At 42.1% G+C, this 27,945-nt stretch overlaps 1 protein-coding gene across 1 annotated transcript in view; it reads left to right on the forward strand.

The window, feature by feature from the left end:
- The window catches only part of SPAG5 (sperm associated antigen 5), a 424,869-nt gene that overhangs the window by 190,727 nt on the left and 206,197 nt on the right, over positions 1-27,945 (forward strand). The window contains exon 18 of the mRNA XM_053705229.1: positions 24,222-24,327. Within this exon, the coding sequence (XP_053561204.1) occupies positions 24,222-24,327 (106 nt within the window). The remainder of the gene's footprint in view (positions 1-24,221; positions 24,328-27,945) is intronic.

The following is a 27,945-nucleotide window of genomic DNA, read 5'->3' on the forward strand; positions in this document are numbered from 1 at the left end:
AGTAACGGTTTTATTTTAAAACGTTTTTTGTACTTTCTGATCAAGTTTATGCCTGTTTATCATGTCTGAACTACCAGATAGACTGTGTTCTGAATGTGGGGAAGCCAGAATTCCTATTCATTTAAATAAATGTGATTTATGTGATAATGACAATGATGCCCAAGATGATTCCTCAAGTGAGGGGAGTAAGCATGGTACTGCATCATTCCCTCCTTCGTCTACACGAGTCTTGCCCACTCAGGAGGCCCCTAGTACATCTAGCGCGCCAATACTCCTTACTATGCAACAATTAACGGCTGTAATGGATAATTCTGTCAAAAACATTTTAGCCAAAATGAACCCTTGTCAGCGTAAGCGTGGCTGCTCTGTTTTAGTTACTGAAGAGCATGACGACGCTGATATTAATATCTCTGAAGGGCCACTAACCCAATCTGAGGGGGCCAGGGAGGTTTTGTCTGAGGGAGAAATTACTGATTTAGGGAACATTTCTCAGCAGGCTGAATCTGATGTGATTACATTTAAATTTAAATTGGAACATCTCCGCATTTTGCTTAAGGAGGTATTATCCACTCTGGATGATTGTGAAAATTTAGTCATCCCAGAGAAACTATGTAAAATGGACAAGTTCCTAGAGGTGCCGGGGCTCCCAGAAGCTTTTCCTATACCCAAGCGGGTGGCGGACATTGTTAATAAAGAATGGGAAAGGCCCGGTATTCCTTTCGTCCCTCCCCCCATATTTAAAAAATTGTTTCCTATGGTCGACCCCAGAAAGGACTTATGGCAGTCAGTCCCCAGGGTCGAGGGAGCGGTTTCTACTTTAAACAAACGCACCACTATTCCAATAGAGGATAGTTGTGCTTTCAAAGATCCTATGGATAAAAAATTAGAAGGTTTGCTTAAAAAGATGTTTGTTCAGCAGGGTTACCTTCTACAACCCATTTCATGCATTGTCCCTGTCACTACTGCCGCATATTTCTGGTTTGATGAACTGCTTAAGGTGCTCGATAGTGACTCTCCTCCTTATGAGGAGATTATGGACAGAATCAATGCTCTCAAATTGGCTAATTCTTTCACTCTAGACGCCTCTTTGCAACTGGCTAAGTTAGCGGCTAAGAACTCTGGGTTTGCTATTGTGGCGCGCAGAGCGCTTTGGTTGAAATCTTGGTCGGCTGATGCGTCTTCCAAGAACAAGCTACTAAACATTCCTTTCAAGGGGAAAACGTTGTTTGGTCCTGACTTGAAAGAGATTATCTCTGATATCACTGGGGGTAAGGGCCACGCCCTTCCTCAGGATCGGCCTTTCAAGGCAAAAAATAGACCTAATTTTCGTCCCTTTCGTAAAAACGGACCAGCCCAAGGTGCTACGTCCTCTAAGCAAGAGGGTAATACTTCTCAGGCCAAGCCAGCTTGGAGACCAATGCAAGGCTGGAACAAGGGAAAGCAGGCCAAGAAACCTGCCACTGCTACCAAGACAGCATGAAATATTGGCCCCCGATCCGGGACCGGATCTGGTGGGGGGCAGACTCTCTCTCTTCGCTCAGGCTTGGGCAAGAGATGTTCTGGATCCTTGGGCGCTAGAAATAGTCTCCCAGGGTTATCTTCTGGAATTCAAGGGACTTCCCCCAAGGGGGAGGTTCCACAGGTCGCAGTTGTCTTCAGACCACATAAAAAGACAGGCGTTCTTACATTGTGTAGAAGACCTGTTAAAAATGGGAGTGATTCATCCTGTTCCATTAAGAGAACAAGGGATGGGGTTCTACTCCAATCTGTTCATAGTTCCCAAAAAAGAGGGAACGTTCAGACCAATCCTAGATCTCAAGATCTTAAACAAATTTCTCAAGGTCCCATCGTTCAAGATGGAAACCATTCGAACTATCCTTCCTTCCATCCAGGAAGGTCAATTCATGACCACGGTGGATTTAAAGGATGCGTATCTACATATTCCTATCCACAAGGAACATCATCGGTTCCTAAGGTTTGCATTCCTGGACAAACATTACCAGTTCGTGGCGCTTCCTTTCGGATTAGCCACTGCTCCAAGGATTTTCACAAAGGTTCTAGGGTCCCTTCTAGCGGTGCTAAGACCAAGGGGCATTGCAGTAGTACCTTACCTGGACGACATTCTGATTCAAGCGTCGTCCCTTCCTCAAGCAAAGGCTCACACGGACATTGTCCTGGCCTTTCTCAGATCTCACGGCTGGAAAGTGAACGTGGAAAAGAGTTCTCTATCCCCGTCAACAAGGGTTCCCTTCTTGGGAACAATTATAGACTCCTTAGAAATGAGGATCTTTCTAACAGAGGCCAGAAAAACAAAGCTTCTGGACTCTTGTCGGATACTTCATTCCGTTCCTCTTCCTTCCATAGCTCAGTGCATGGAAGTGATCGGTTTGATGGTGGCGGCGATGGACATAGTTCCTTTTGCGCGCATTCATCTAAGACCATTACAACTGTGCATGCTCAGTCAGTGGAATGGGGACTATACAGACTTGTCTCCGAAGATACAAGTAAATCAGAGGACCAGAGACTCACTCCGTTGGTGGCTGTCCCTGGACAATCTGTCTCAAGGGATGATGTTCCACAGACCAGAGTGGGTCATTGTCACGACCGACGCCAGTCTGATAGGCTGGGGCGCGGTCTGGGGATCCCTGAAAGCTCAGGGTCTTTGGTCTCGGGAAGAATCTCTTCTACCGATAAATATTCTGGAACTGAGAGCGATATTCAATGCTCTCCAGGCCTGGCCCCAGCTTGCGAGGACCAGGTTCATACGGTTTCAATCAGACAACATGACGACTGTTGCGTACATCAACCATCAGGGGGGAACAAGAAGTTCCCTAGCGATGGAAGAAGTAACCAAAATTATTCTTTGGGCGGAGTCTCACTCCTGCCACCTGTCTGCTATCCACATCCCAGGAGTGGAAAATTGGGAAGCGGATTTTCTGAGTCGGCAGACATTGCATCCGGGGGAGTGGGAACTCCATCCGGAAATCTTTGCCCAAGTCACTCACCTGTGGGGCATTCCAGACATGGATCTGATGGCCTCTCGTCAGAACTTCAAAGTTCCTTGCTACGGGGCCAGATCCAGGGATCCCAAGGCGGCTCTAGTGGATGCACTAGTAGCACCTTGGACCTTCAAACTAGCTTATGTGTTCCCGCCATTTCCTCTCATCCCCAGGCTGATAGCCAGGATCAAGCAGGAGAGGGCGTCGGTGATCTTGATAGCTCCTGCGTGGCCACGCAGGACTTGGTATGCAGATCTGGTGAATATGTCATCGGCTCCACCTTGGAAGCTACCTTTGAGACGAGACCTTCTGGTTCAGGGTCCGTTCGAACATCCGAATCTGGTTTCACTCCAGCTGACTGCTTGGAGATTGAACGCTTGATTTTATCGAAGCGAGGATTCTCAGATTCTGTTATCGATACTCTTGTTCAGGCCAGAAAGCCTGTGACTAGAAAGATTTACCACAAAATTTGGAAAAAATATATCTGTTGGTGTGAATCTAAAGGATTCCCTTGGGACAAGGTTAAGATTCCTAGGATTCTATCCTTCCTTCAAGAAGGATTGGACAAAGGATTATCTGCTAGTTCCCTGAAGGGACAGATTTCTGCCTTGTCGGTATTACTTCACAAAAAGCTGGCAGCTGTGCCAGATGTTCAAGCCTTTGTTCAGGCTCTGGTTAGAATCAAGCCTGTTTACAAACCTTTGACTCCTCCTTGGAGTCTCAATTTAGTTCTTTCAGTTCTTCAGGGGGTTCCGTTTGAACCCTTACATTCCGTTGATATTAAGTTATTATCTTGGAAAGTTTTGTTTTTAGTTGCGATTTCTTCTGCTAGAAGAGTCTCAGAATTATCTGCTCTGCAGTGTTCTCCTCCTTATCTGGTGTTCCATGCAGATAAGGTGGTTTTACGTACTAAACCTGGTTTTCTTCCAAAAGTTGTTTCTAACAAAAACATTAACCAGGAGATTATCGTACCTTCTCTGTGTCCAAAGCCAGTTTCAAAGAAGGAACGTTTGTTGCACAATTTGGATGTTGTTCGCGCTCTAAAATTCTATTTAGATGCTACAAAGGATTTTAGACAAACATCTTCCCTGTTTGTTGTTTATTCAGGTAAAAGGAGAGGTCAAAAAGCAACTTCTACCTCTCTCTCTTTTTGGATTAAAAGCATCATCAGATTGGCTTACGAGACTGCCGGACGGCAGCCTCCCGAAAGAATCACAGCTCATTCCACTAGGACTGTGGCTTCCACATGGGCCTTCAAGAACGAGGCTTCTGTTGATCAGATATGTAGGGCAGCGACTTGGTCTTCACTGCACACTTTTACCAAATTTTACAAGTTTGATACTTTTGCTTCTTCTGAGGCTATTTTTGGGAGAAAGGTTTTGCAAGCCGTGGTGCCTTCCATTTAGGTGACCTGATTTGCTCCCTCCCTTCATCCGTGTCCTAAAGCTTTGGTATTGGTTCCCACAAGTAAGGATGACGCCGTGGACCGGACACACCTATGTTGGAGAAAACAGAATTTATGTTTACCTGATAAATTTCTTTCTCCAACGGTGTGTCCGGTCCACGGCCCGCCCTGGTTTTTTTAATCAGGTCTGATATTTTATTTTCTTTAACTACAGTCACCACGGTACCATATGGTTTCTCCTATGCAAATATTCCTCCTTAACGTCGGTCGAATGACTGGGGTAGGCGGAGCCTAGGAGGGATCATGTGACCAGCTTTGCTGGGCTCTTTGCCATTTCCTGTTGGGGAAGAGAATATCCCACAAGTAAGGATGACGCCGTGGACCGGACACACCGTTGGAGAAAGAAATTTATCAGGTAAACATAAATTCTGTTTTTCTTTCCCGTGTCCCAGTAAATCCAGTAAAAGCTCAAGCATTTCTGAAATGTGTTTCAGATCTAGAGTTGACTGGAGTAATTATGCCAGTTCCAGTTCCGGAACAGGGGATGGGGTTTTATTCAAATCTCTTCATTGTACCAAAGAAGGAGAATTCTTTCAGACCAGTTCTGGATCTAAAAATATTGAATCGTTATGTAAGGATACCAACGTTCAAGATGGTAACTGTAAGGACTATCTTACCTTTTGTTCAGCAAGGGAATTATATGTCCACGATAGATTTACAGGATGCATATCTGCATATTCCGATTCATCCAGATCATTATCAGTTCCTGAGATTCTCGTTTCTGGACAAGCATTACCAATTTGTGGCTCTGCCGTTTGGCCTAGCTACAGCTCCAAGAATTTTTACAAAGGTTCTCGGTGCCCTGCTGTCTGTAATCAGAGAACAGGGTATTGTGGTATTTCCTTATTTGGACGATATCTTGGTACTTGCTCAGTCTTTACATTTAGCAGAATCTCATACGAATCGACTTGTGTTGTTTCTTCAAGATCATGGTTGGAGGATCAATTTACCAAAAAGTTCTTTGATTCCTCAGACAAGGGTAACCTTTCTGGGTTTCCAGATGGATTCAGTGTCCATGACTCTGTCTTTAACAGACAAGAGACGTCTAAAGTTGATTACAGCTTGTCGAAACCTTCAGTCACAATCATTCCCTTCGGTAGCCTTATGCATGGAAATTCTAGGTCTTATGACTGCTGCATCGGACGCGATCCCCTTTGCTCGTTTTCACATGCGACCTCTTCAGCTCTGTATGCTGAAGCAATGGTGCAAGGATTACACGAAGATATCTCAATTAATATCTTTAAAACCGATTGTTCGACACTCTCTAACATGGTGGACAGATCACCATCGTTTAATTCAGGGGGCTTCTTTTGTGCTTCCGACCTGGACTGTAATTTCAACAGATGCAAGTCTCACAGGTTGGGGAGCTGTGTGGGGATCTCTGACGGCACAAGGAGTTTGGGAATCTCAGGAGGTGAGATTACCGATCAATATTTTGGAACTCCGTGCAATTTTCAGAGCTCTTCAGTTTTGGCCTCTTCTGAAGATAGAATCGTTCATTTGTTTTCAGACAGACAATGTCACAACTGTGGCATACATCAATCATCAAGGAGGGACTCACAGTCCTCTGGCTATGAAAGAAGTATCTCGAATTTTGGTTTGGGCGGAATCCAGCTCCTGTCTAATCTCTGCGGTTCATATCCCAGGTGTAGACAATTGGGAAGCGGATTATCTCAGTCGCCAAACGTTGCATCCGGGCGAATGGTCTCTTCACCCAGAGGTATTTCTTCAGATTGTTCAAATGTGGGAACTTCCAGAAATAGATCTGATGGCGTCCCATCTAAACAAGAAACTTCCCAGGTATCTGTCCAGATCCCGGGATCCTCAGGCGGAGGCAGTGGATGCATTATCACTTCCTTGGAAGTATCATCCTGCCTATATCTTTCCGCCTCTAGTTCTTCTTCCAAGAGTAATCTCCAAGATTCTGAAGGAATGCTCGTTTGTTCTGCTGGTAGCTCCGGCATGGCCTCACAGGTTTTGGTATGCGGATCTTGTCCGGATGGCCTCTTGCCAACCGTGGACTCTTCCGTTAAGACCAGACCTTCTGTCACAAGGCCCTTTTTTCCATCAGGATCTGAAATCCTTAAATTTAAAGGTATGGAGATTGAACGCTTGATTCTTGGTCAAAGAGGTTTCTCTGACTCTGTGATTAATACTATGTTACAGGCTCGTAAATCTGTATCTCGAGAGATATATTATAGAGTCTGGAAGACTTATATTTCTTGGTGTCTTTCTCATCATTTTTCCTGGCATTCTTTTAGAATACCGAGAATTTTACAGTTCCTTCAGGATGGTTTAGATAAGGGTTTGTCCGTAAGTTCTTTGAAAGGACAAATCTCTGCTCTTTCTGTTCTTTTTCACAGAAAGATTGCTATTCTTCCTGATATTCATTGTTTTGTACAAGCGTTGGTTCGTATAAAACCTGTCATTAAGTCAATTTCTCCTCCTTGGAGTTTGAATTTGGTTCTGGGAGCTCTTCAAGCTCCTCCGTTTGAACCTATGCATTCATTGGACATTAAATTACTTTCTTGGAAAGTTTTGTTCCTTTTGGCCATCTCTTCTGCCAGAAGAGTTTCTGAATTATCTGCTCTTTCTTGTGAGTCTCCTTTTCTGATTTTTCATCAGGATAAGGCGGTGTTGCGAACTTCTTTTGAATTTTTACCTAAAGTTGTGAATTCCAACAACATTAGTAGAGAAATTGTGGTTCCTTCATTATGTCCTAATCCTAAGAATTCTAAGGAGAAATCGTTGCATTCTTTGGATGTTGTTAGAGCTTTGAAATATTATGTTGAAGCTACGAAATCTTTTCGTAAGACTTCTAGTCTATTTGTTATCTTTTCCGGTTCTAGAAAAGGCCAGAAAGCTTCTGCCATTTCTTTGGCATCTTGGTTGAAATCTTTAATTCATCTTGCCTATGTTGAGTCGGGTAAAACTCCGCCTCAGAGAATTACAGCTCATTCTACTAGGTCAGTTTCTACTTCCTGGGCGTTTAGGAATGAAGCTTCGGTTGACCAGATCTGCAAAGCAGCAACTTGGTCCTCTTTGCATACTTTTACTAAATTCTACCATTTTGATGTATTTTCTTCTTCTGAAGCAGTTTTTGGTAGAAAAGTACTTCAGGCAGCGGTTTCAGTTTGAATCTTCTGCTTATGTTTTTCGTTAAACTTTATTTTGGGTGTGGATTATTTTCAGCAGGAATTGGCTGTCTTTATTTTATCCCTCCCTCTCTAGTGACTCTTGTGTGGAAAGATCCACATCTTGGGTAGTCATTATCCCATACGTCACTAGCTCATGGACTCTTGCTAATTACATGAAAGAAAACATAATTTATGTAAGAACTTACCTGATAAATTCATTTCTTTCATATTAGCAAGAGTCCATGAGGCCCGCCCTTTTTTTGTGGTGGTTATGATTTTGTATAAAGCACAATTATTCCAATTCCTTATTTTATATGCTTTCGCACTTTTTTATCACCCCACTTCTTGGCTATTCGTTAAACTGAATTGTGGGTGTGGTGAGGGGTGTATTTATAGGCATTTTGAGGTTTGGGAAACTTTGCCCCTCCTGGTAGGAATGTATATCCCATACGTCACTAGCTCATGGACTCTTGCTAATATGAAAGAAATGAATTTATCAGGTAAGTTCTTACATAAATTATGTTTTTAACCTCAGGCAGAAAGTTGAAGAAGAGTCTGCCTGTGGTTTTTGATGATCTTAGCAGGTTGTAACTAAGATCCATTGCTGTTCTAACACATAACTGAAGAGATGAGGTAACTTCAGCTGGGGGAATGGTGTGCAGGGTCTCCTGCTATGAGGTATGTGCAGTTTAAATTTTTCTACAGAAATTAATATGCTAGAAAATGCTGTTAATACCGGATTTATTTAAGGTAAGCCTGATTACAGTGATTTAATAACGACTAGTATCATGCTTGCTGTTAAAGGTAATATTCTTATTACTTTCTCACATTACTGAAAATAAGATAACGTTTGCTGGAAGTGTTTAAACGTTTTTTTCTACATATTGGTGATAAAACTTTATTGGGGCCCAGTTTTTTCCACATGGCTGGCTAGATTTTGCCTAGGGATAGATTTTTATGGCCCTCTCACTGTGAGTACAGGTTGGGAGGGGCCTAATTTCAGGCCTAAATCGTGCAGTCGTTTTTGCAGCTTGAGACTTCCAGCTTCCCTGAAGGAGTCCCCTGAACACTTAGGACCTCTGCAAAGGGTTTTGGTGCCTTCAAAAGTCTTTGTATGGGCAGGTAGGGCCACAGCAGAGCTGTGGCAGTTTGTTGTGACTGTTAAAAAAACGTTTATCGTTTTTTTAATCCGGTTTTGAAACTAAGGGGTTAATCATCCATTTGCAAGTGGGTGCAATGCTCTGTTAGTCTATTATACACACTGTAAAAATTTCGTAAGATTTACTGCTTTTTATCACTGTTTTTCAATTTCTGACAAAATTTGTTTCTCTTAAAGGCACAGTACCGTTTTTATTTTTTGCTTGTTTACATTTATCAAAGTGTTTTCCAAGCTTGCTGGTCTCATTGCTAGTCTGTTTAAACATGTCTGACATAGAGGAAACTCCTTGTTCATTATGTTTAGAAGCCATTGTGGAACCCCCTCTTAGAAGGTAGCCCCTTACTTAGATGACATTCTGATACAGGCGTCGAATTTCCAAATTGCCAAGTCCCATACGGACATTGTTCTGGCATTCCTGAGGTCTCATGGGTGGAAAGTGAACGAAAAGAAGAGTTCTCTATCCCCTCTCACAAGAGTTTCCTTCCTGGAAACTCTGATAGATTCTGTAGAAATGAGGATTTACCTGACAGAGGACAGGTTGTCAAAACTTCTAAATTCCTGCCGTGTTCTTTATTATACTTCTCGCCCTTCGGTGGCTCAGTGTATGGAAGTAATCGGCTTAATGGTAGCGGCAATGGACATAGTTCCGTTTGCCCGCCTACATCTCAGACCGCTGTAACTCTGCATGCTCAGTCAGTGGGATTTGGATTACACAGATTTGTCCCCTCTACTAAATCTGGATCAAGAGACCAGGGATTCTCTTCTCTGGTGGCTATCTCGGGTCCATCTGTCCAAAGGTATGACCTTCCGCAGGCCAGATTGGACAATAGTAACAGATGCCAGCCTTCAACTCTCTGAAGGCTCAGGGGTCGTGGACTCAGGAGGAGGCACTCCTTCCAATAAGGATTCTGGAACTAAGAGCTATATTCAATGCTCTTCAGGCTTGGCCTCAGCTAGCGTCAGTGAGGTTCATCAGATTTCAGTCGGACAACATCACGACTGTAGCTTACATCAACCATCAAGGGGGAATAAGGAGTTCCCTAGCGATGTTGGAGGTTTCAAAGATAATTCAATGGGCAGAGATTCACTTTTGCCATCTATCAGCTATCCATATCCCAGGAGTAGAGAACTGGGAGGCAGATTTACTAAGTCGTCAGACTTTTCATCCGGGGGAGTGGGAGCTCCATCCGAAGGTGTTTGCACAGGTGATTCAACGTTGGGGCAAAACAGAACTTGATCTCATGGCGTCTCGCCAGAACGCCAAGCTTCCTTGTTACGGATCCAGGTCCAGGGATCCCAAGGCATCACTGATAGATGCTCTAGCAGCGCCTTGGTCCTTGAACCTGGGTTATGTGTTTCCTCTGCTCCCTCGTCTGAATGCCAAGATCAAACAGGAGAGAGCATCGGTAATTTTGATAGCACCTGCGTGGCCACGCAGGACTTGGTATGCAGATCTGATGGACATGTCATCCTTTCCACCATGGACTCTGCCTCAGAGGCAGGACCTTCTACTTCAGGGTCCTTTCAACCATCCAAATCTAATTTCTCTGCGGCTGACTGCTTGGAGATTGAACGCTTGATTTTATCAAAGCGTTGTTTCTCCGAGTCGGTCATTGATACCTTAATACAGGCGCGAAAGCCTGTCACCAGGAAAATCTATCATAAGATATGGTGTAAATATCTTCATTGGTGTGAATCCAAGGGTTACTCATGGAGTAAGGTCAGGATTCCTAGGATTATCTTTTCTCCAAGAAGGATTGGAGAAGGGTTTGCCAGCTAGTTCCTTTTAAAAGGACAGATTTCTGCTTGGTCTATTCTTTTGCACAAACGTCTGGCTGAGGTTCCAGACGTGCAGGCGTTTTGTCAGGCTGTAGTCAGAATCAAGCCTGTGTTTAAACCTGTTGCTCCGCCTTGGAGTTTAAATTTAGTTCTTGAGGTTCTGTTTTTAGTAGCTATCTCCTCGGCTCGAAGAGTTTCGGAGTTATCTGCTTTACAATGTGATTCCCCTTATCTCATTTTTCATGCAGATAAGGTAGTGTTACGTACCAAACCTGTTTTTTTACCTAAGGTGGTATCTAATAAAAATATCAATCAGGAGATTGTTGTACCGTCACTGTGTCCTAATCCTTCTTCAAAGAAGGAACGTCTTTTACACAATCTTGACGTGGTTAGTGCTTTAAAGTTTTATTTACAAGCTACTAAAAATTTTCGTCAAACATCTGCAAAAGGCTTTGGCAACCTCTCTTTCTTTTTGGGTAAGGAGTATAATACGCTTAGCTTATGAGACTGCTGGCCAGCAGCCTCCTGAAAGGATTACAGCTCATTCTACTAGAGCGGTAGCTTCCACATGGGCTTTTAAAAATGAGGCTTCTGTTGAACAGATTTGTAAGGCGGCGACTTGGTCTTCGCTTCATACTTTTTCAAAGTTCTATAAATTTGATACTTTTGCTTCTTCGGTGGCTATTTTTGGGAGAAAGGTCTTGCAGGCAGTGGTGCCTTCCGTTTTAGCGCCTGCCTTGTCCCTCCCTTCATCCGTGTCCTATAGCTTTGGTATTGGTATCCCACAAGTAATGGATGATCCGTGGACTGGATACAACTTACAAGAGAAAACATAATTTATGCTTACCTGATAAATTTATTTCTCTTGTGGTGTATCCAGTCCACGGCCGACCTGTCATTTTATGGCAGGTGTTTTTTATTTTTAAACTACAGTCACCACTGCACCCTATAGTTTCTCCTTTCTCTTGCTTGTCTTCGGTCGAATGACTGGTAGTGGCAGTTAGGGGAGGAGCTATATAGACAGCTCTGCCTTGGGTGATCCTCTCGCAGCTTCCTGTTGGGAAGGAGAATATCCCACAAGTAATGGATGATCCGTGGACTGGATGCACCACAAGAGAAATAAATTTATCAGGTAAGCATAAATGATGTTTTTTGTAAATTACTATTTAGTAATTACTATTCAAATATGTTAATATAATGGTTGGGCTTGATAAAGTGTGATATCAGTTTCTCAGTGTCTGGTTTTGTGTCACTTAGGAGTCTTAAATCACTGATTAAAATTCTGGAGTTGATTTCTTTGCTTGGAGCATAGTACAAATGCACCCATAGACTTTATAAAAAATGTATTTGTTCTGTAGTGCACACTGCACAATTTATTTCTGGTGTCAGAAGACTAGAAAACTGTCATCAGATAACGCTGTGCAACTCTTTTTTCAGACAGGCACAGTCTTGCTACTTAACATTAACGGCACAGTACAGAATTACTATGAATTTTTTTTGCTGATGTACAGGTAAAACAGACTGCAAGCCTTCCCTATAAGTGTCTGCAAGCTGTCGCATTCAGAGAGTATAAATTTAGAAGAAACCTAAATTATCACAAAAGGAAAAGTCTCTTTAAAGGTTAAAATATAAAAAAGCAAAAAAGTTGTTAAGCTTTAGATATCTAGACTAAAATGCAACAAATTATGATTATTGAGGGGACCCACTTGCATACTCTTTCACTTCTTTTCACTCCTTACCCCCTATTGCAATACCAGCGCCCCCTTCTATCTCTAAGTAATCCCACTGCCCCCCAGTGGGCAGTACCGCCCACATTGGGAACCACTGCACAATTGCTTACATGTATGTATCCCATGCAAAGGGGTTAAATACACAGTGAGTTCCAGATCAGCAATGTTCTACTGGGTTCCAACAGAACACATCTGGAAAGCCAATGACCAGAGGTATGTGTGTAGCCACCAATCACCAGCTATCTCATAGTAGTGCATTGGTGATCCTGAGCCTATCTAGATATGCTTTTCTTAACGAAGGATACTGAGAGAGAAGTAAATTTGATTATCAAAGTTAATTTAAGCCTCTTAAACTCGCATGCTCTCTGAACTATAAAACTTTAATTTTCACTTTCTTGTTGTTTTTAACCATAATTAAAGGGACACTGAACCCAAATTTTTTCTTTCGTGATTCAGATAGAGCATAAAATTTTAAGCAACTTTCTAACTTACTCCTATTATCAAATTTCTTTTTTAAGACACGATGAGTCCACGGATCATCTTAATTACTAATGGGATATTCACCTCCTGGTCAGCAGGAGGAGGCAAAGAGCACCACAGCAGAGCTGTTAAATAGCTCCTCCCTTCCCTCCCACTCTAGTCATTCTCTTTGCCTACGTTAGTGATAGGAAGAGGTAAAGTGAGGTGTTAGTATAGTTTCTTCAATCAAGAGTTTATTTTTTTAAAGTAGTGCAAGATTGTGCTGCTTTGTTCTAGGGTGTAACCGTAATCCATATCAGTCTCTTCAGTAGAGCCTTTGTGGCTTTAGAGCAGTGGGAACTTGTTGGACATAATTCTCACTGCGCCTCCCATACATTGATGCTGCCGTAACTCTGATGGCTTAAGTAAGATTACTCAAGCTTTATCATTATCCACAGGGCTATGTGAGGGAAGAGGACCTCATAAACCTGCTGAGCCGCCCTGCTGTCTGGCAGATTTTTAAGGTAAGTGCTGACTTGTTTATTCTGGGGTCAAAAGGCATTTAACTCAGATGAAAGTGGGCACTTTAATTTATTCAATTAAAAATAAATTTGGGACATCAAGCTCTCTGGACAGGAGGGTACTTGACAGCCATAATTGCAGGCACTGGGGCTTGGAGTTGAGCTATTTTTAAATTTTACTAATGGTGGTTCCTACGGCTTAAACATATAATAAGCTGGTTACGTGAGAAAGCAGTAACGCCCACGATGGGCGTGGCTTCAATTTTGCAAGCTTCCGGGATCTGCGCAGTATTTAGCATCTCTTCTGTGGCAGAGATGGATGAGGACCGTGTCACTAGAATCGTATGGTTTTCTAATCGCATTAAAGCAGGCGGTTCTAGTGTTATTTGGTCCGGTGTTTCGGTTTGTGTTGCTGTAGCCCCGGATCGTTTCAGTTCAACAAGTGGGAGTGAAGTCCAGTTGGCAGGTAGGCACCTCAGCAGAGTTGCTGAGGTGTAGGGGTGTCTACATAGAAATTAATTCATTTTTATTGATTTATGTGAGTACACTTTTTGATCGTACAGTAAAAAAGTTGCACTTTTGAATTTAAAGGAGCAGTAACGTTTTTTGCATAATTTTTTTTGTATGCCGCAGCTTTCTCCCCAAGCGTCCCAAAATTTACCGTCCGCACAAGCAGTGCCCTGCACTTCTGCTATAGCTCCCGCTGGAGTTACTTTAAAGGACTTTGCTTCTCTCATTTCTTCTACAATTTCTGATGCATTGTCTGCTTTCCCAATATTGCAGGGCAAAGGTAAGAGGAAATCCAGACATTCAGTCAGTTCTGATGCAATTGTTGCAGTTTCGGAGGTACCCTCCCAAGGCCATGAAGAGGAGGGTATTGCTCTTTAATCTGAGGGGGAAATCTCAGATTCAGAAGGTTCATTGCCTCTGATGGACTCAGAGGTTGTAACTTTATTTCATGTAATTGGCAAGAGTCAATGAGCTAGTGACGTATGGGATATACATTCCTACCAGGAGGGGCAAAGTTTCCCAAACCTCAAAATGCCTATAAATACACCCATCACCACACCCACAATTCAGTTTTACAAACTTTGCCTCCCATGGAGGTGGTGAAGTAAGTTTGTGCTAGATTTCTACGTTGATATGCGCTTTGCAGCAGGCTGAAGCCCGGTTTTCCTCTGAGTGCAGTGAATGTCAGAGGGATCTGAAGGGAGTATTGCATATTGAATACCATGGTCTTCCCCTAGGGGATCTATTTCATAGGTTCTCTGTTATCGGTTGTAGAGATTTCTTCTCCTACCTCCCTTTTCAGATCGACGATATACTCTTATATACCATTACCTATACTGATTCTCGTTTCAGTACTGGTTTGGCTATCTACTTTATGTAGATGAGTGTCTTTGGGTAAGTAAGTCTTATTTTTATTTATGACACTCTCAGCTATGGTTTGGCACTTTATATGTAAAGTTCTAAATATATGTTTTATACTATATTTGCCATGATTCAGGTCAATCAGTTTATTTTTCTTCTTTCAGACTGTCAGTTTCATTTTTTGGGAAAATGCATATGAATGAAATATTTTTCTTACCTAAAATTTTCATTGAATTTTTTCCTCTAAATTGCGGGCTGTTAGGCTCGCGGGTGCAAAAAATGCTAGAGTTTATTGCGTCATTTTTGGCGCGAGGAGATTGATGTTTGTCTGACATCAATAACGTCATCAAGTTTTCACGTAGTAGCGTCATTTTTGACTCTCGTGTTTTTTAGACTTTTTGGCGCCAAAAAATATGTGGGCGTCATACTTGGCGCCAGTTTTTTTACATTATTTAAGTCTCACTTTTTAGTTGCTTCTGGTTTCTAGAGGCTTGTTCTATTTGCATTTTTTCCCATTCCTGAAACTGTCATTTAAGGAATTTGATAATTTTGCTTTAGATGTTGTGTTTTTTCTATTACATATTGCAAGATGTCACAACCTGACCCTGGATCAGAATCTACTTCTGGAAAGACGCTGCCTGATGTCGGTTCTACCAAAGCTAAGTGCATTTGTTGTAAACTTATGCTAACTGTTCCTCCGGCTGTAGTTTGTATTAGTTGTCATGATAAACTATCAAACGCAGATAATATTTCCATTAGTAATAATCCATTACCTGTTGTTGCTCCGTCAACATCTAATGTTCAGGATGTTCCTGTTAATGTAAAAGAATTTGTTTCTAATTCTATTCGGACGGCTCTGTCTGTTATACCTCCTTCTAGTAAACGTAAAAGGTCTTTTAAAACTTCTCATAAATCAGATGAATTTTTAAATGACTGCCATCATTCTGACTTATCTGTCTCTGATGAGGATCTTTCTGGTTCAGAAGATTTTGCCTCAGATATTGACACTGATAAATCTTCATATTTGTTTAAGATGGAGTTTATTCGTTCTTTACTGAAAGAAGTGTTGATTGCATTAGATATGGAGGAGTCTAGTCCTCTTGATATTAAAACTAGTAAGCGTTTAAATTCGGTTTTTAAACCTCATGTAGTTATTCCAGAAGTTTTTCCAGTTCCTGATATTATTTCAGATGTAATTTCTAGGGAATGGAATAGTCTGGGTACTTCATTTACTCCTTCACCAAGGTTTAAGAGATTGTACCCTTTGCCGTCTGATAGATTAGAGTTTTGGGAGAAAATCCCCAAAGTTGATGGGGCTATTTCTACTCTTGCTAAACGTACTACTATTCCTATGGCAGATAGTACTTCTTTTAAGGATCCTTTAGATAGGAAGCTTGAATCATTTCTAAGGAAGGCTTATTTATGTTCAGGTAATCTTCTTAAGCCTGCTATTTCTTTGGCTGATATTGCTGCAGCTTCCACTTTCTGGTTGGAGGCTTTAGCACAACAAGTGTCGGACCATGATGCTTATAGCATTGTTAAACTTCAACATGCTAATAACTTTGTTTGTGATACCATTTTTGATATCATTAGGATTGATGTCAGGTATATGTCTTTAGCTAGAAGAGCTTTATGGCTTAAATCTGGGAATGCAGATATGAGTTCTAAGTCAACGTTGCTTTCTCTTTCTTTCCAAGGTAATAAGTTATTTGGTTCTCATTTGGATTCTATAATTTCAACTGTCACTGGGGGGAAAGGAGCTTTTTTGCCTCAGGGTAAAAAATTTAACGGTAAATATAGGGTTGCTAATCGTTTTCGTTCCTTTCGTCAGAATAAGGAACAGAAGCCTGACCCTTCCCCTAAAGGAACAATCTCCATTTGGAAACCTTCTCCAGTCTGGAATAAATCCAAGCCTTTTAGTAAATCAAAACCAGCTCCCAAGTCTGCATGAAGGTGCGGCCCTCATTCCAGCACAGCTGGTAGGGGGCAGGTTACGATTTTTCAAAGATGTTTGGATCAGTTCGATTCAAAATCATTGGATTCAGAACATTGTTTCTCAAGGGTACAGAATAGGTTTCAAGATAAGACCGCCTGTGAGAAGATTCATTCTCTCACGCATTCCAGTAAACCCAGTAAAGGCTCAGGCTTTTCTGAAATGTGTTTCAGACCTGGAGTCAGCTGGGGTAATTGTGCCAGTAACAGATCTGGAACGGGGTCTGGGGTTTTATTCAAATCTGTTCATTGTACCGAAGAAAGAGAATTCTTTCAGACCAGTTCTGGATCTAAAAATATTGAATCGTTATGCAAGGATACCAACATTCAAAATGGTGACTATAAGGACTATTCTGCCTTTTGTTCAGCAAGGGCATTATATGTCCACAATAGACTTACAGGATGCATATCTTCATATTCCTATTCATCCGGATCACTATCAGTTCCTGAGATTCTCTTTTCTAGACAAGCATTACCAATTTGTTGCTCTTCCTTTTGGCCTAGCAACAGCTCCAAGGATCTTTTCAAAGGTTCTCGGTGCCCTTCTCTTTGTAATCAGAGAGCAGGGTATTGCGGTATTTCCTTATTTGGACGATATCTTGGTACTTGCTCAGTCTTTACATTCTGCAGAATCTCATACGAATCAACTTGTGTTGTTTCTCCAAAGACATGGTTGGAGGATCAATTTACTAAAGAGTTCCTTGATTCCTCGGACAAGGTTAACCTTTTTGGGTTTCCAAATAGATTCAGTATCCATGACTTTGTCTCTAACAGACAAGAGACGTCTGAAATTGGTTTCAGCTTGTCGAAACCTTCAGTCTCAATCATTCCCTTCGGTAGCTTTGTGCATGGAAATTTTGTATGCTGAACCAATGGTGCAGGAATTATACAAAGATATCACAATTAATATCCTTAAATCCCAATGTTCATTTTTCTCTGACTTGGTGGTTGGATCACCATCGTTTAGTTCAAGGGGCCTCATTTGTTCATCCAACCTGGTCTGTGATCACAACAGATGCGAGTCTTTCAGGTTGGGGAGCTGTATGGGGATCTCTGACAGCACAGGGGGGTTGGGAATCTCAGGAGGCGAGATTACCAATCAACATTTTGGAACTCCGTGCGATTTTCAGAGCTCTTCAGTTCTGGCCTCTTCTGAAGAGAGAATAGTTTATTTGTTTTCAGACAATGTCACAACCGTGGCGTATGTCAATCATCAAGGTGGGACTCACAGTCCTCAGGCTATGAAAGAAGTATCTCGGATACTTGTATGGGCGGAATCCAGCTCCTGTCTAATCTCTGCGGTTCACATCCCCGGTATAGACAATTGGGAAGCGGATTATCTCAGCCGCCAGACGTTACATCCTGGCGAATGGTCTCTTCATCCAGAGGTATTTCTTCAGATTGTTCAGACATGGGGACTTCCAGAAATAGATCTGATGGCTTCTCATCTAATCAGGAAACTTCTCAGGTATCTGTCCAGATCCAGGGACCCTCAGGCGGAAGCGGTGGATGCGTAGTCACTTCCTTGGAATTATCATCCGGCTTATATTTTTCCGCCTCTAGTTCTTCCAAAAGTGATTTCCAAAATCATAATGGAAGGTTTGTTTGTGCTGCTGGTGGCTCCAGCATGGCCACACAGGTTTTGGTATGCTGATCTTGTTCGGATGGCCAGTTGCCAACCTTGGACACTTCCGTTAAGGCCAGTCCACCTATCTCAAGGCCCATTTTTCCATCAGGATCTCAAATCATTAAATTTGAAGGTATGGAAATTGAACACTTAATACTTAGTCATAGAGGTTTCTCTGACTCAGTGATTAATACTACGTTACAGGCTCGTAAATCTGTGTCTAGATAGATTTATTACAGAGTTTGGAAGACTTACATTTCTTGGTGTTCTTCTCATATATTCTCTTGGCATTCTTTTAGAATTCCTAGAATTTTACAGTTTCTTCAGGATGGTTTGGATAAGGGTTTGTCTGCAAGTTCTTTGAAAGGACAAATCTCTGCTCTTTCTATTATTTTTCACAGAAAAATTGCTAATCTTCCTGATATTCATTGTTTTGTACAGGCTTTTGTTCGTATCAAGCCTGTCATTAAGTCAATCTCTCCTCCTTGGAGACTTAATTTGGTTTTGAGGGCTTTACAGGCTCCTCCGACATTAAATTACTTTCTTGGAAAGTCTTGTTCCTTTTGGCCATCTCTTCTGCTAGAAGAGTTTCTGAGTTATCTGCTCTTTCTTGTGAGTCTCCTTTTCTGATTTTTCATCAGGATAAGGTGGTTTTGCGGACTTCATTTAAATTTTTACCTAACAACATTAGTAGAGGAATTTTTGTCCCTTCGTTGTGTCCTAATCCTAAGAATTCTCTGGAGAGATCTTTACATTCTTTGGATGTAGTAAGAGCTTTGAAATATTATGTTGAAGCTACTAAAGATTTCAGAAAGACCTCTAGTCTTTTTGTTATCTTTTCTGGTTCTAGGAAAGGTCAGAAGGCTTCTGCCATTTCTTTGGCGTCTTGGTTAAAGCATTTGATTCATCATGCTTATGTGGAGTCGGGTAAATCCCCGCCTCAAAGGATTACGGCTCATTCTACTAGGTCAGTTTCTACTTCCTGGGCTTTTAAGAATGAAGCTTCTGTTGATCAGATTTGCAAAGTAGCAACTTGGTCTTCTTTGCATACTTTTACTAAATTCTACCATTTTGATGTGTTTTCCTCTTCAGAAGCAGTTTTTGGTAGAAAAGTACTTCATGCAGCTGTTTCAGTTTGATTCTTCTGCTTATAATTTCAGTTTTTTTCATTATAAAGATTAAAACTTTTTGATTTGGGTTGTGGATTGTTTTTTCAGCAGAATTGGCTGTCTTTATTTTATCCCTCCCTCTCTAGTGACTCTTGCGTGGAAGTTCCACATCTTGGGTATCTGCTATCCCATACGTCACTAGCTCATGGACTCTTGCCAATTACATGAAAGAAAACATAATTTATGTAAGAACTTACCTGATAAATTAATTTCTTTCATATTGGCAGGAGTCCATGAAGCCGACCCTTTTTTGTGGTGGTTATGATTTTTTTGTATAAAGCACAATTATTCCAATGCTTTTTTTTATGCTTTTGCTCCTTTCTTATCACCCCACTATTATATATATATTTCGAAGTTACTTCGTACTCAGATGTATTTCCGGTTCCAAAGCGAGCTTCGGAGATCGTTACTAAGGAGTGGGAGAGACCAGGCATTCCCTTTTTCTCCTATTTTTTAAGAAGATGTTTCCTATAGCTTACTCTTTTAAGGAAGCTTGGCAAACAGTTCCTAAGGTGGAAGGAGCTATTTCCACCTTAGCCAAGAGAACCACTATTCCCATAGAGGATAGTTGTGCTTTCAAAGACCCTATGGATAAGAAGTTAGAGGGTTTACTTAAAAGGATTTATGTTCACCAGAGTCTACTATTACAACCTGCTGCGTGCATTGCGACGGTCACTAGCGCAGCAGCATATTGGTTTGATGCTTTGTCCGAGTCTCTCAGGACTGAGACTTCTTTGGAGGAGATCCAAGACAGGATAAAAGCTCTGAAGCTAACTAATACTTTTATTACAGACGCTTCTCTTCAGATTATCAAACTGGCATCTAAGAGTTTGGGTTTCTCTATCCTAGCCCCCAGAGCCTTATGGTTAAAACCTTGGTCTGCGGACGTGTCATCTAAATCTAAGCTTTAGCGATTCCTTACAAGGGGAAGACCTTTTTTGGACCTGGCCTGATGGAAATTATTTCTGATATCACGGGAGGTAAGGGTCATCTTCCTCAGGATAAGAGAAACAAACAAAAGGGACGACTGAGTTATTTTCATTCCTTTTGAAATTTCAAGGGAAATTCTTCCTCCTCTAAACAGGAGCGACCTAAGCCTACATGGAGACCCAACCAGTCTTGGAACAAAGGTAAACAATCCAAGAAGCCTGCTATTGAATCCAAAACAGCATGAAGGGCATGCCCCTGATCTGGTAGGGGGCAGACTTTCCTTTTTCATTCAGACTGGTTTTTTGGGATGTCCAAGATCCCTGTGCAATAGAAATAGTATCTCAGGGATACAAATTAGAGTTCAAAAGTTTTCCTCCCAGAGGCAGGTTTCTTCTTTCAAGATTATCTGCAGACCAGACAAAAAGAGAGGCGTTCTTACATTATGTAACAGACCTCGTTGCCCTAGGAGTGATTGTTCCCGTCTCAGTACAGGAACAGGGTCAAGGTTTTTATTCCAATCTGTTCGTGGTTCCCAAAAAGGGGGGAACCTTCAGACCAATATAAGACCTAAAGAGTCTAAACAAATTTCTCAGAGTGCCGTCCTTCAAGATGGAAACTATTCATTCCATTCTTCCCTTAATCCAGGAGGGTCAGTTCATGACAACCTACATGTTCCTATTCACAGGGTTCATCGCACCTAAGATTTGCCTTTCAGGACAAACACTTTCAGTGTGTCGCTCTTCCTTTCGGACTGACCACTGCTCCCAGAATCTTCACAAAGATTCTGAGGTCTCTGTTGGTGGTTCTTGGGGCATAGGGGTGGCACCTTATCTGGACGATATTCTAGTGCAGGCGCCATTGTTTCAACTAACAAGATCCCACACCAACATAGTGTTATCTTTCCTGAGAACTCACGGGTGGAAGGTAAATTTGGAAAAGAGTTCTCTAGTCCCATGTACAAGAGTCATTTTCTTGGGAACCATTATAGACTCATTGTCCATGAAGAGTTTTCTGACAGAAATCAGGAAATCAAAGATTATAGACACTTGCCAAGTCCATCAGTGGCTCAGTGCATGGAGCTAATAGGGCTGATGGTAGCGGCAATGGACATCATCCCGTTTGCTCGTTTCCATCTCAGACCTCTACAGTTAAACATGCTCAGGCAATGGAACGGAGATTATGCAGAATTATCTCCTCGATTAACTTTGACACAGGAGACAAGGGACTTTCTTCAATGGTGGTTGTCTCTGGATCATCTCTCTCAGGGAACCTGCTTTCGCAGACCATCTTAGGTGATTGTGACAACAGACGCCAGCCTTCTTGGGTGGGGAGCAGTCTAGGGCTCCCTAAAGGCTCAGGGAGTTTGGACTCACTCAGTCTGTTCTCCCCATAAACATTCTGGAACTGAGAGCGATCTACAATACTCTTATGGCCTGGCGTCAGTTAACCCGGTCCAGTTTATCAGGTTCCAGTCTGACAACATAACTTCAGTGGCTTACATCAATCATCAGGGAGGAACAAGGAGTTCTTTAGCGATGGAGGTATCCAAGATAATTCAGTGGACGGAGGCCCATTCTTGCTGTCTGTCGGCGATTCACATCCCAGGGGTGGACAAATGGGAGGCGGACTTCCTGAGCAGGCAGACATTTCATCCGGGGGAGTGGGATCTCCATCCGGAAGTGTTCTCCGACCTGATTCTCAAGTGGAGTCAGCCGGAGTTGGATCTCATGGCATCTCGTCAGAATGCCAAGCTCCCAAGATACGGGTCGAGGTCCAGGGACCCCCAGGTGGCACTGATAGATGTGGCCCCTTGGACCTTCAGTCTAGCATACCTATTTCCTCAGTTTGCTCTTCTTCCTCGGGTAATTGCTTGAATCAAGCAGGTGAGGGCTTTGGTGATTCTCATAGCACCAGCCTGGCCTCGCAGGTTTTGGTATGCGGATCTGGTGGAGATGTCATCTCTTCCACCTTGGAGACTCCCGTTGAGGGAGGACCTTCTGATTCAGGGACCCTTCCTTCACCCAAATCTAGTTTCTTTGAAGCTGACTGCTTGGAGATTGAACGCTTAATTTTATCCAAGCGGGGGTTTTCTGAATCGGTCATAGAGACCATGATTCATGCTTGTAAGCCTGTAACTAGGAGGATTTACCATAAAATTTGGCGTAAATATCTCTATTGGTGTGAATCCAAGGGCTACTCATGGAGTAGAGTTAGGATTCCTAGAATTTTGTTTGGAGGGTTTGGAGAGAGGTTTATCGACGAGTTCCCTAAAGGGTCAAATCTCGGCCTTATCTATTTTGTTACACAAACGTCTGGCAGATGTTCCAGATGTACAATCAATTGGTCAGGCCTTGGTCAGGATCAGGCCTGTGTTCAAACCAGTTACTCCTCCATGGAGTCTTAATTTAGTTCTCAAAGTTCTTCAAGGGGCTCCGTTTGAGCCTATGCATTCCTTAGATATTAAGTTGTTATCTTGGAAAGATAGTGTCAGAGCTCTCGGCATTGCAGTACGAATCTCCTTACCTTATTTTCCATTCAGATAAGGTAGTTTTACGTACTGAATTAGGATTTCTTCCTAAGGTTGTGTCTGATCGGAACATTAATCAGGAGATTGTTGTTCCTTCTTTGTGTCCTAATCCTTCTTCTCAGAAAGAACGTCTTCCGCACAATTTAAACGTGGTCCGTGCTTTAAAGTTTTACTTACAGCCGACTAAGGACTTTCGTCAGTCTTCTTCTTTGTTTGTGATTTTCTCTGGAAAACGTAAGGGACAGAAAACTACGGCTACTTATCTTTTGTTGTGGCTGAAGAGTATCATACGTTTCACATATGAGACTGCTGGACAGCAACCTTCCCGAGAGGGTTATGGCTCATTCCACTAGGGCTGTTGCTTCCTCATGGGCATTGAAAAAATAAACTTCTGTGGAACAGATTTGCTAGGCTACAACTTGGTCTTCTCTTCACACTTTTTCAAAATTTTACAAATTTGACACTTTTGCCTCGGCTGATGCTGCTTTTGGGAGAAAGGTTCTTCAAGCAGTGGTGCCTTACGTTTTAGGTTCCCTGTCTTGTCCCTCCCGTATCATCTGTGTACTCTAGCTTTGGTATTGAATCCCATTAGTAATTAAGATGATCCCGTGTCTTAAAAAAGAAAAGAAAATTTTTGCTTACCTGATAAATTTATTTCTTTTTTGACACGATGAGTCCACGGCCCGCTCCCTGTTCTTGTAAGACAGGGTTTTGGGTTATAGTAATCTTCAGACACCTCTGCACCTTGGCTTTTCCTTTCTCTTCCTAACTTTGGTCGAATGACTGGAGTGGGAGGGAAGGGAGGAGCTATTTAACAGCTCTGCTGTGGTGCTCTTTGCCTCCTCCTGCTGACCAAGAGGTGAATATCCCATTAGTAATTAAGATGATCCGTGGACTCAACGTGTCAAAAAGGAAATACATTTATCAGGTAAGCATAAATTTTCTTTTTCTTCATTCTCTTGGGATCTTTATTTGAAATGCAAGAATGTAAGTTTAGATGCCGGCCCATTTTTGGTGAACAACCTGGGTTGTTTTTGCTGATTGGTGGATAAATTCATCCACCAATAAAAAAGTCCAGAGTCTGAATCAAAAAAAACTTAGATGCCTTCTTTTTCAAATAAAGATAGCAAGAGTATGAAGAATAATTGATAATAGGAGTAAATTAGAAAGTTGCTTAAAATTGCATGCCCTATCTGAATCACGAAAGAAAAAATTTGGGTTCAGTGTCCCTTTAAGCATATAAATGTAAATTACCTGTAATGATGCTGTTGAATGTAAACGTGTTTCCTATTTTATAGATAAACTTGTATGTGTTTTTTTTTTTTAATTTTCCCTTTTTTTTTTTCTTCTTGGCAGCCATATTCAAAAAGTGCACCTCACACACCTGCTAGACAACTTGCGTTCTCCTCAAATTCCTTGGTTGGCAGTGTGCTGAAAGCGCAATGGGAGGAGTGCAGGAGTGGTAAGTCTGCATCAACCTACTGTCATGTACAAAGTTTATGGCTGCAAATAAAAAATATTCCATATGGTATGGTTTAAAAAACAAACACTGCAACTAAAACACATATTCCAACAGGCTGCAAATATAGCTAAAAAGCATGTACATTTTAAAGCCATTTTATATTTGCATAGTGTATTTCATCAATTGACAACTGCATTGCAAAAATACATTTATAAAATGTTTTATTAGCATTGAAAATTGTCTTTCTTTTCTAAGACATGGAGAATCCACTACGTCATTCAATTTACTAGTGGGATTTTCCCTCCTGACCAGCAGGAGCAGGCAAAGAGGACCCCAGCAGAGCTGTTGTCATTTCCCTTACCCATAACCTCCAGTCATTCTTTGTCTCTGTCAATGGAGGATGTGAAGTTGGTGTCTGAAGATTTGTATTCCTTTTATGGTACTTTTCCCTGCAAGCAAGGATTGGGGTCTAGCTGTGTCCACGTCAATCTCTTGACTAAGAGTAGTGGTGACTTTTAAGCAGTTAGAAAACAAAGGAAGGACAACCTCACCACTTTTTAACATAATTGCTACCCTTGTTATAGAAAGCCAGAGTTGGTTACTCTTTTCTTTCTTTCCATCTAAAGGGGAGGAGAGTCCACGGCTTCATTACTTGTGGGAATTAAGAACCTGGCCACCAGGAGGAGGCAAAGACACCCCAGCCAAAGGCTTAAATACCTCCCTCATCCCCCAGTCATTCTTTGCCTTTCATCACAGGAGGTTGGCAGAGAAGTGTCGGAAGATTCGGAGTAGTCTCTTATGGAGGATAGTACTCTTCGGAATGGTACTGGAGTTTTAAGTAGTCCTGTCAGCCTCTCAGTGAGAGCATGGGTGAAAGTTAGTGTCCGGAGATGCAGGGAAAGTCTTTCTGCGAAACCATCCCGACTCATTTTAACAGCTTCATAAGCAAGCAGCGTTGACGAGTTTCGCTGCCTGCTTCCTACACTCAAGTCCATGTCAGGAGCGATGCTACTACACTGTCACACTTGAGGCAGTGTTCCTGTTCCACGGCATAGATTCTGGTAAGATCGTTTAATTTTTTTTACACATAATGAGAACGCAGGAAGACAGGGTCACAGTGTGATACCTTTTTATCTTTATAGAATCAAGGGTTGATATCCCTGGAAGGGGGATTACTGAACAGGGGGGTTTGTACATGTTATTTATTGTGTCATTGCTGCGATGTGTGATATGAGGCTCTGGCAATGGGTGGACTTCAGGTTCATTTCTGGGGATATTTGTGCGGCCGATTTGGCGTGTTTTTTCCACCTAGTGCAGGGGCGGTCCTGTGAGGCATTCCTTGTGACCGGGTGTGGCCTATTCGACTTCCTCTGCTTGACCGGCAGGAGACGAAACGGTTTCTGTGGTCCGGGTCATGGGAGGTGGTGAGTGCCCCGGCTATTGGAGGGTTATAAAGGTGCCATTTTTCTATATTATATCTAGTCCGTAATAAAGGCGCAAACTATGGAGATCTCTGGCGCGTTAGAGGGTACTCCCTTTTTAACAAAGTCTAATACCTGTGTTTGTGAGGAGGTTCTGGTAGATCCGCCTGCTCAACTATGTTCCACATGCCTTGATACAGTTACGACATCAAGAAAAAATAGGATGTCTAGTACTGCTGAGTCGTCCACCTCTGAGGGTTCTCCGTCCGGTGAGGTGCGTTCCCTACTTTCATCTCCAATTACACATGTAGCGCCCCATGGCACGTCCAATCCTCCTGCAGGAGAGATCCGTTGGCCGCCAGATTTCGCGGATCAACTGCAAACGGCCATGGATAAGGTGATTAGTGCTTTACTACGTTCTGCTAAGCGCTTGCGTAGGGTAAAATATGGCGACCCGACCCAGGGGTCATCTACCCCAATGTTTTTTTTCGGAAATATTTTCCGCTTACAAGGACGTTTCTTTCATGTAATTGGCAAGAGTCCATGAGCTATTGACTTAAGGGATATACAATCCTACCAGGAGGGGCAAAGTTTTCCAAACCTCAAAATGCCTTTAAATACACGTCTCACCACACCCACAATTCAGTTTTTACAAACTTTGCCTCTTATGGAGGTGGTGAAGTAAGTTTTGTACTAAGATTTCTACGTTGATATCCGCTTCTCAGCTTTTTTGAAGCCCGAGTCCTCTCAGAGTACAGTGAATGTCAGAGGGATGTGAAGGGAGTATCACCTATTGAATGCAATGTTTTCTCCAACATAGGTGTGTCCGGTCCACGGCGTCATCCTTACTTGTGGGATATTCTCTTCCCCAACAGGAAATGGCAAAGAGCCCAGCAAAGCTGGTCACATGATCCCTCCTAGGCTCCGCCTTCCCCAGTCATTCTCTTTGCCGTTGTACAGGCAACATCTCCACGGAGATGGCTTAGAGTTTTTTGGTGTTTAACTGTAGTTTTTATTATTCAATCAAGAGTTTGTTATTTTAAAATAGTGCTGGTATGTACTATTTACTCTGAAACAGAAAAGAGATGAAGATTTCTGTTTGTAAGAGGAAAATGATTTTAGCAACCGTTACTAAAATCGATGGCTGTTTTCACACAGGACTGTTGAGAGGAATTAACTTCAGTTGGGGGAAACAGTGAGCAGACTTTTGCTGCTTGAGGTATGACACATTTCTAACAAGACGATGTAATGCTGGAAGCTGTCATTTTCCCTATGGGATCCGGTAAGCCATTTTTATTACATAAAGAAAAAAAGGGCTTCACAAGGGCTTTTAAGACTGTAGACATTTTCTGGGCTAAAACGATTTATATATAAGCATATTTTATACCCCATAGCCTTGAGGAATTATTTTAATCTTGGGAACTATGTAAAATAACCGGCAGGCACTGTATTGGACACTTTATTCTCTAGGGGCTTTCCCTAATCATAGGCAGAGTCTCATTTTCGCGCCTCTATTGCGCACTTGTTTTTGGGAAGCATGACATGCAGATGCATGTGTGAGGAGCTCTGATACATAGAAAAGACTTTCTGAAGGCGTCATTTGGTATCGTATTCCCCTTTGGGCTTGGTTGGGTCTCAGCAAAGCAGATACCAGGGACTGTAAAGGGGTTAAATATAAAAACGGCTCCGGTTCCGTTATTTTAAGGGTTAAAGCTTCCAAATTTGGTGTGCAATACTCTTAAGGCTTTAAGACACTGTGGTGAAATTTTGGTGAATTTTGAACAATTCCTTCATACTTTTTCACATTTGCAGTAATAAAGTGTGTTCAGTTTAAAATTTAAAGTGACAGTAACGGTTTTATTTTAAAAACGTTTTTTGTACTTTCTTATCAAGTTTATGCCTGTTTAACATGTCTGAACTACCAGATAGACTGTGTTCTGAATGTGGGGAAGCCAAGGTTCCTTCTCATTTAAATAGATGTGATTTATGTGACACAAAATTTAGAGAAAATGATGCCCAAGATGATTCCTCAAGTGAGGGGAGTAAGCATGGTACTGCATCATCCCCTCCTTCGTCTACACCAGTCTTGCCCACACAGGAGGCCCCTAGTACATCTAGTGCGCCAATACTCCTTACTATGCAACAATTAACGGCTGTAATGGATAATTCTATCAAAAACATTTTAGCCAAAATGCCC

The sequence above is a fragment of the Bombina bombina genome, chromosome 3 (genome assembly GCF_027579735.1).
Source record: "Bombina bombina isolate aBomBom1 chromosome 3, aBomBom1.pri, whole genome shotgun sequence".
Lineage (NCBI taxonomy): Eukaryota > Metazoa > Chordata > Amphibia > Anura > Bombinatoridae > Bombina > Bombina bombina.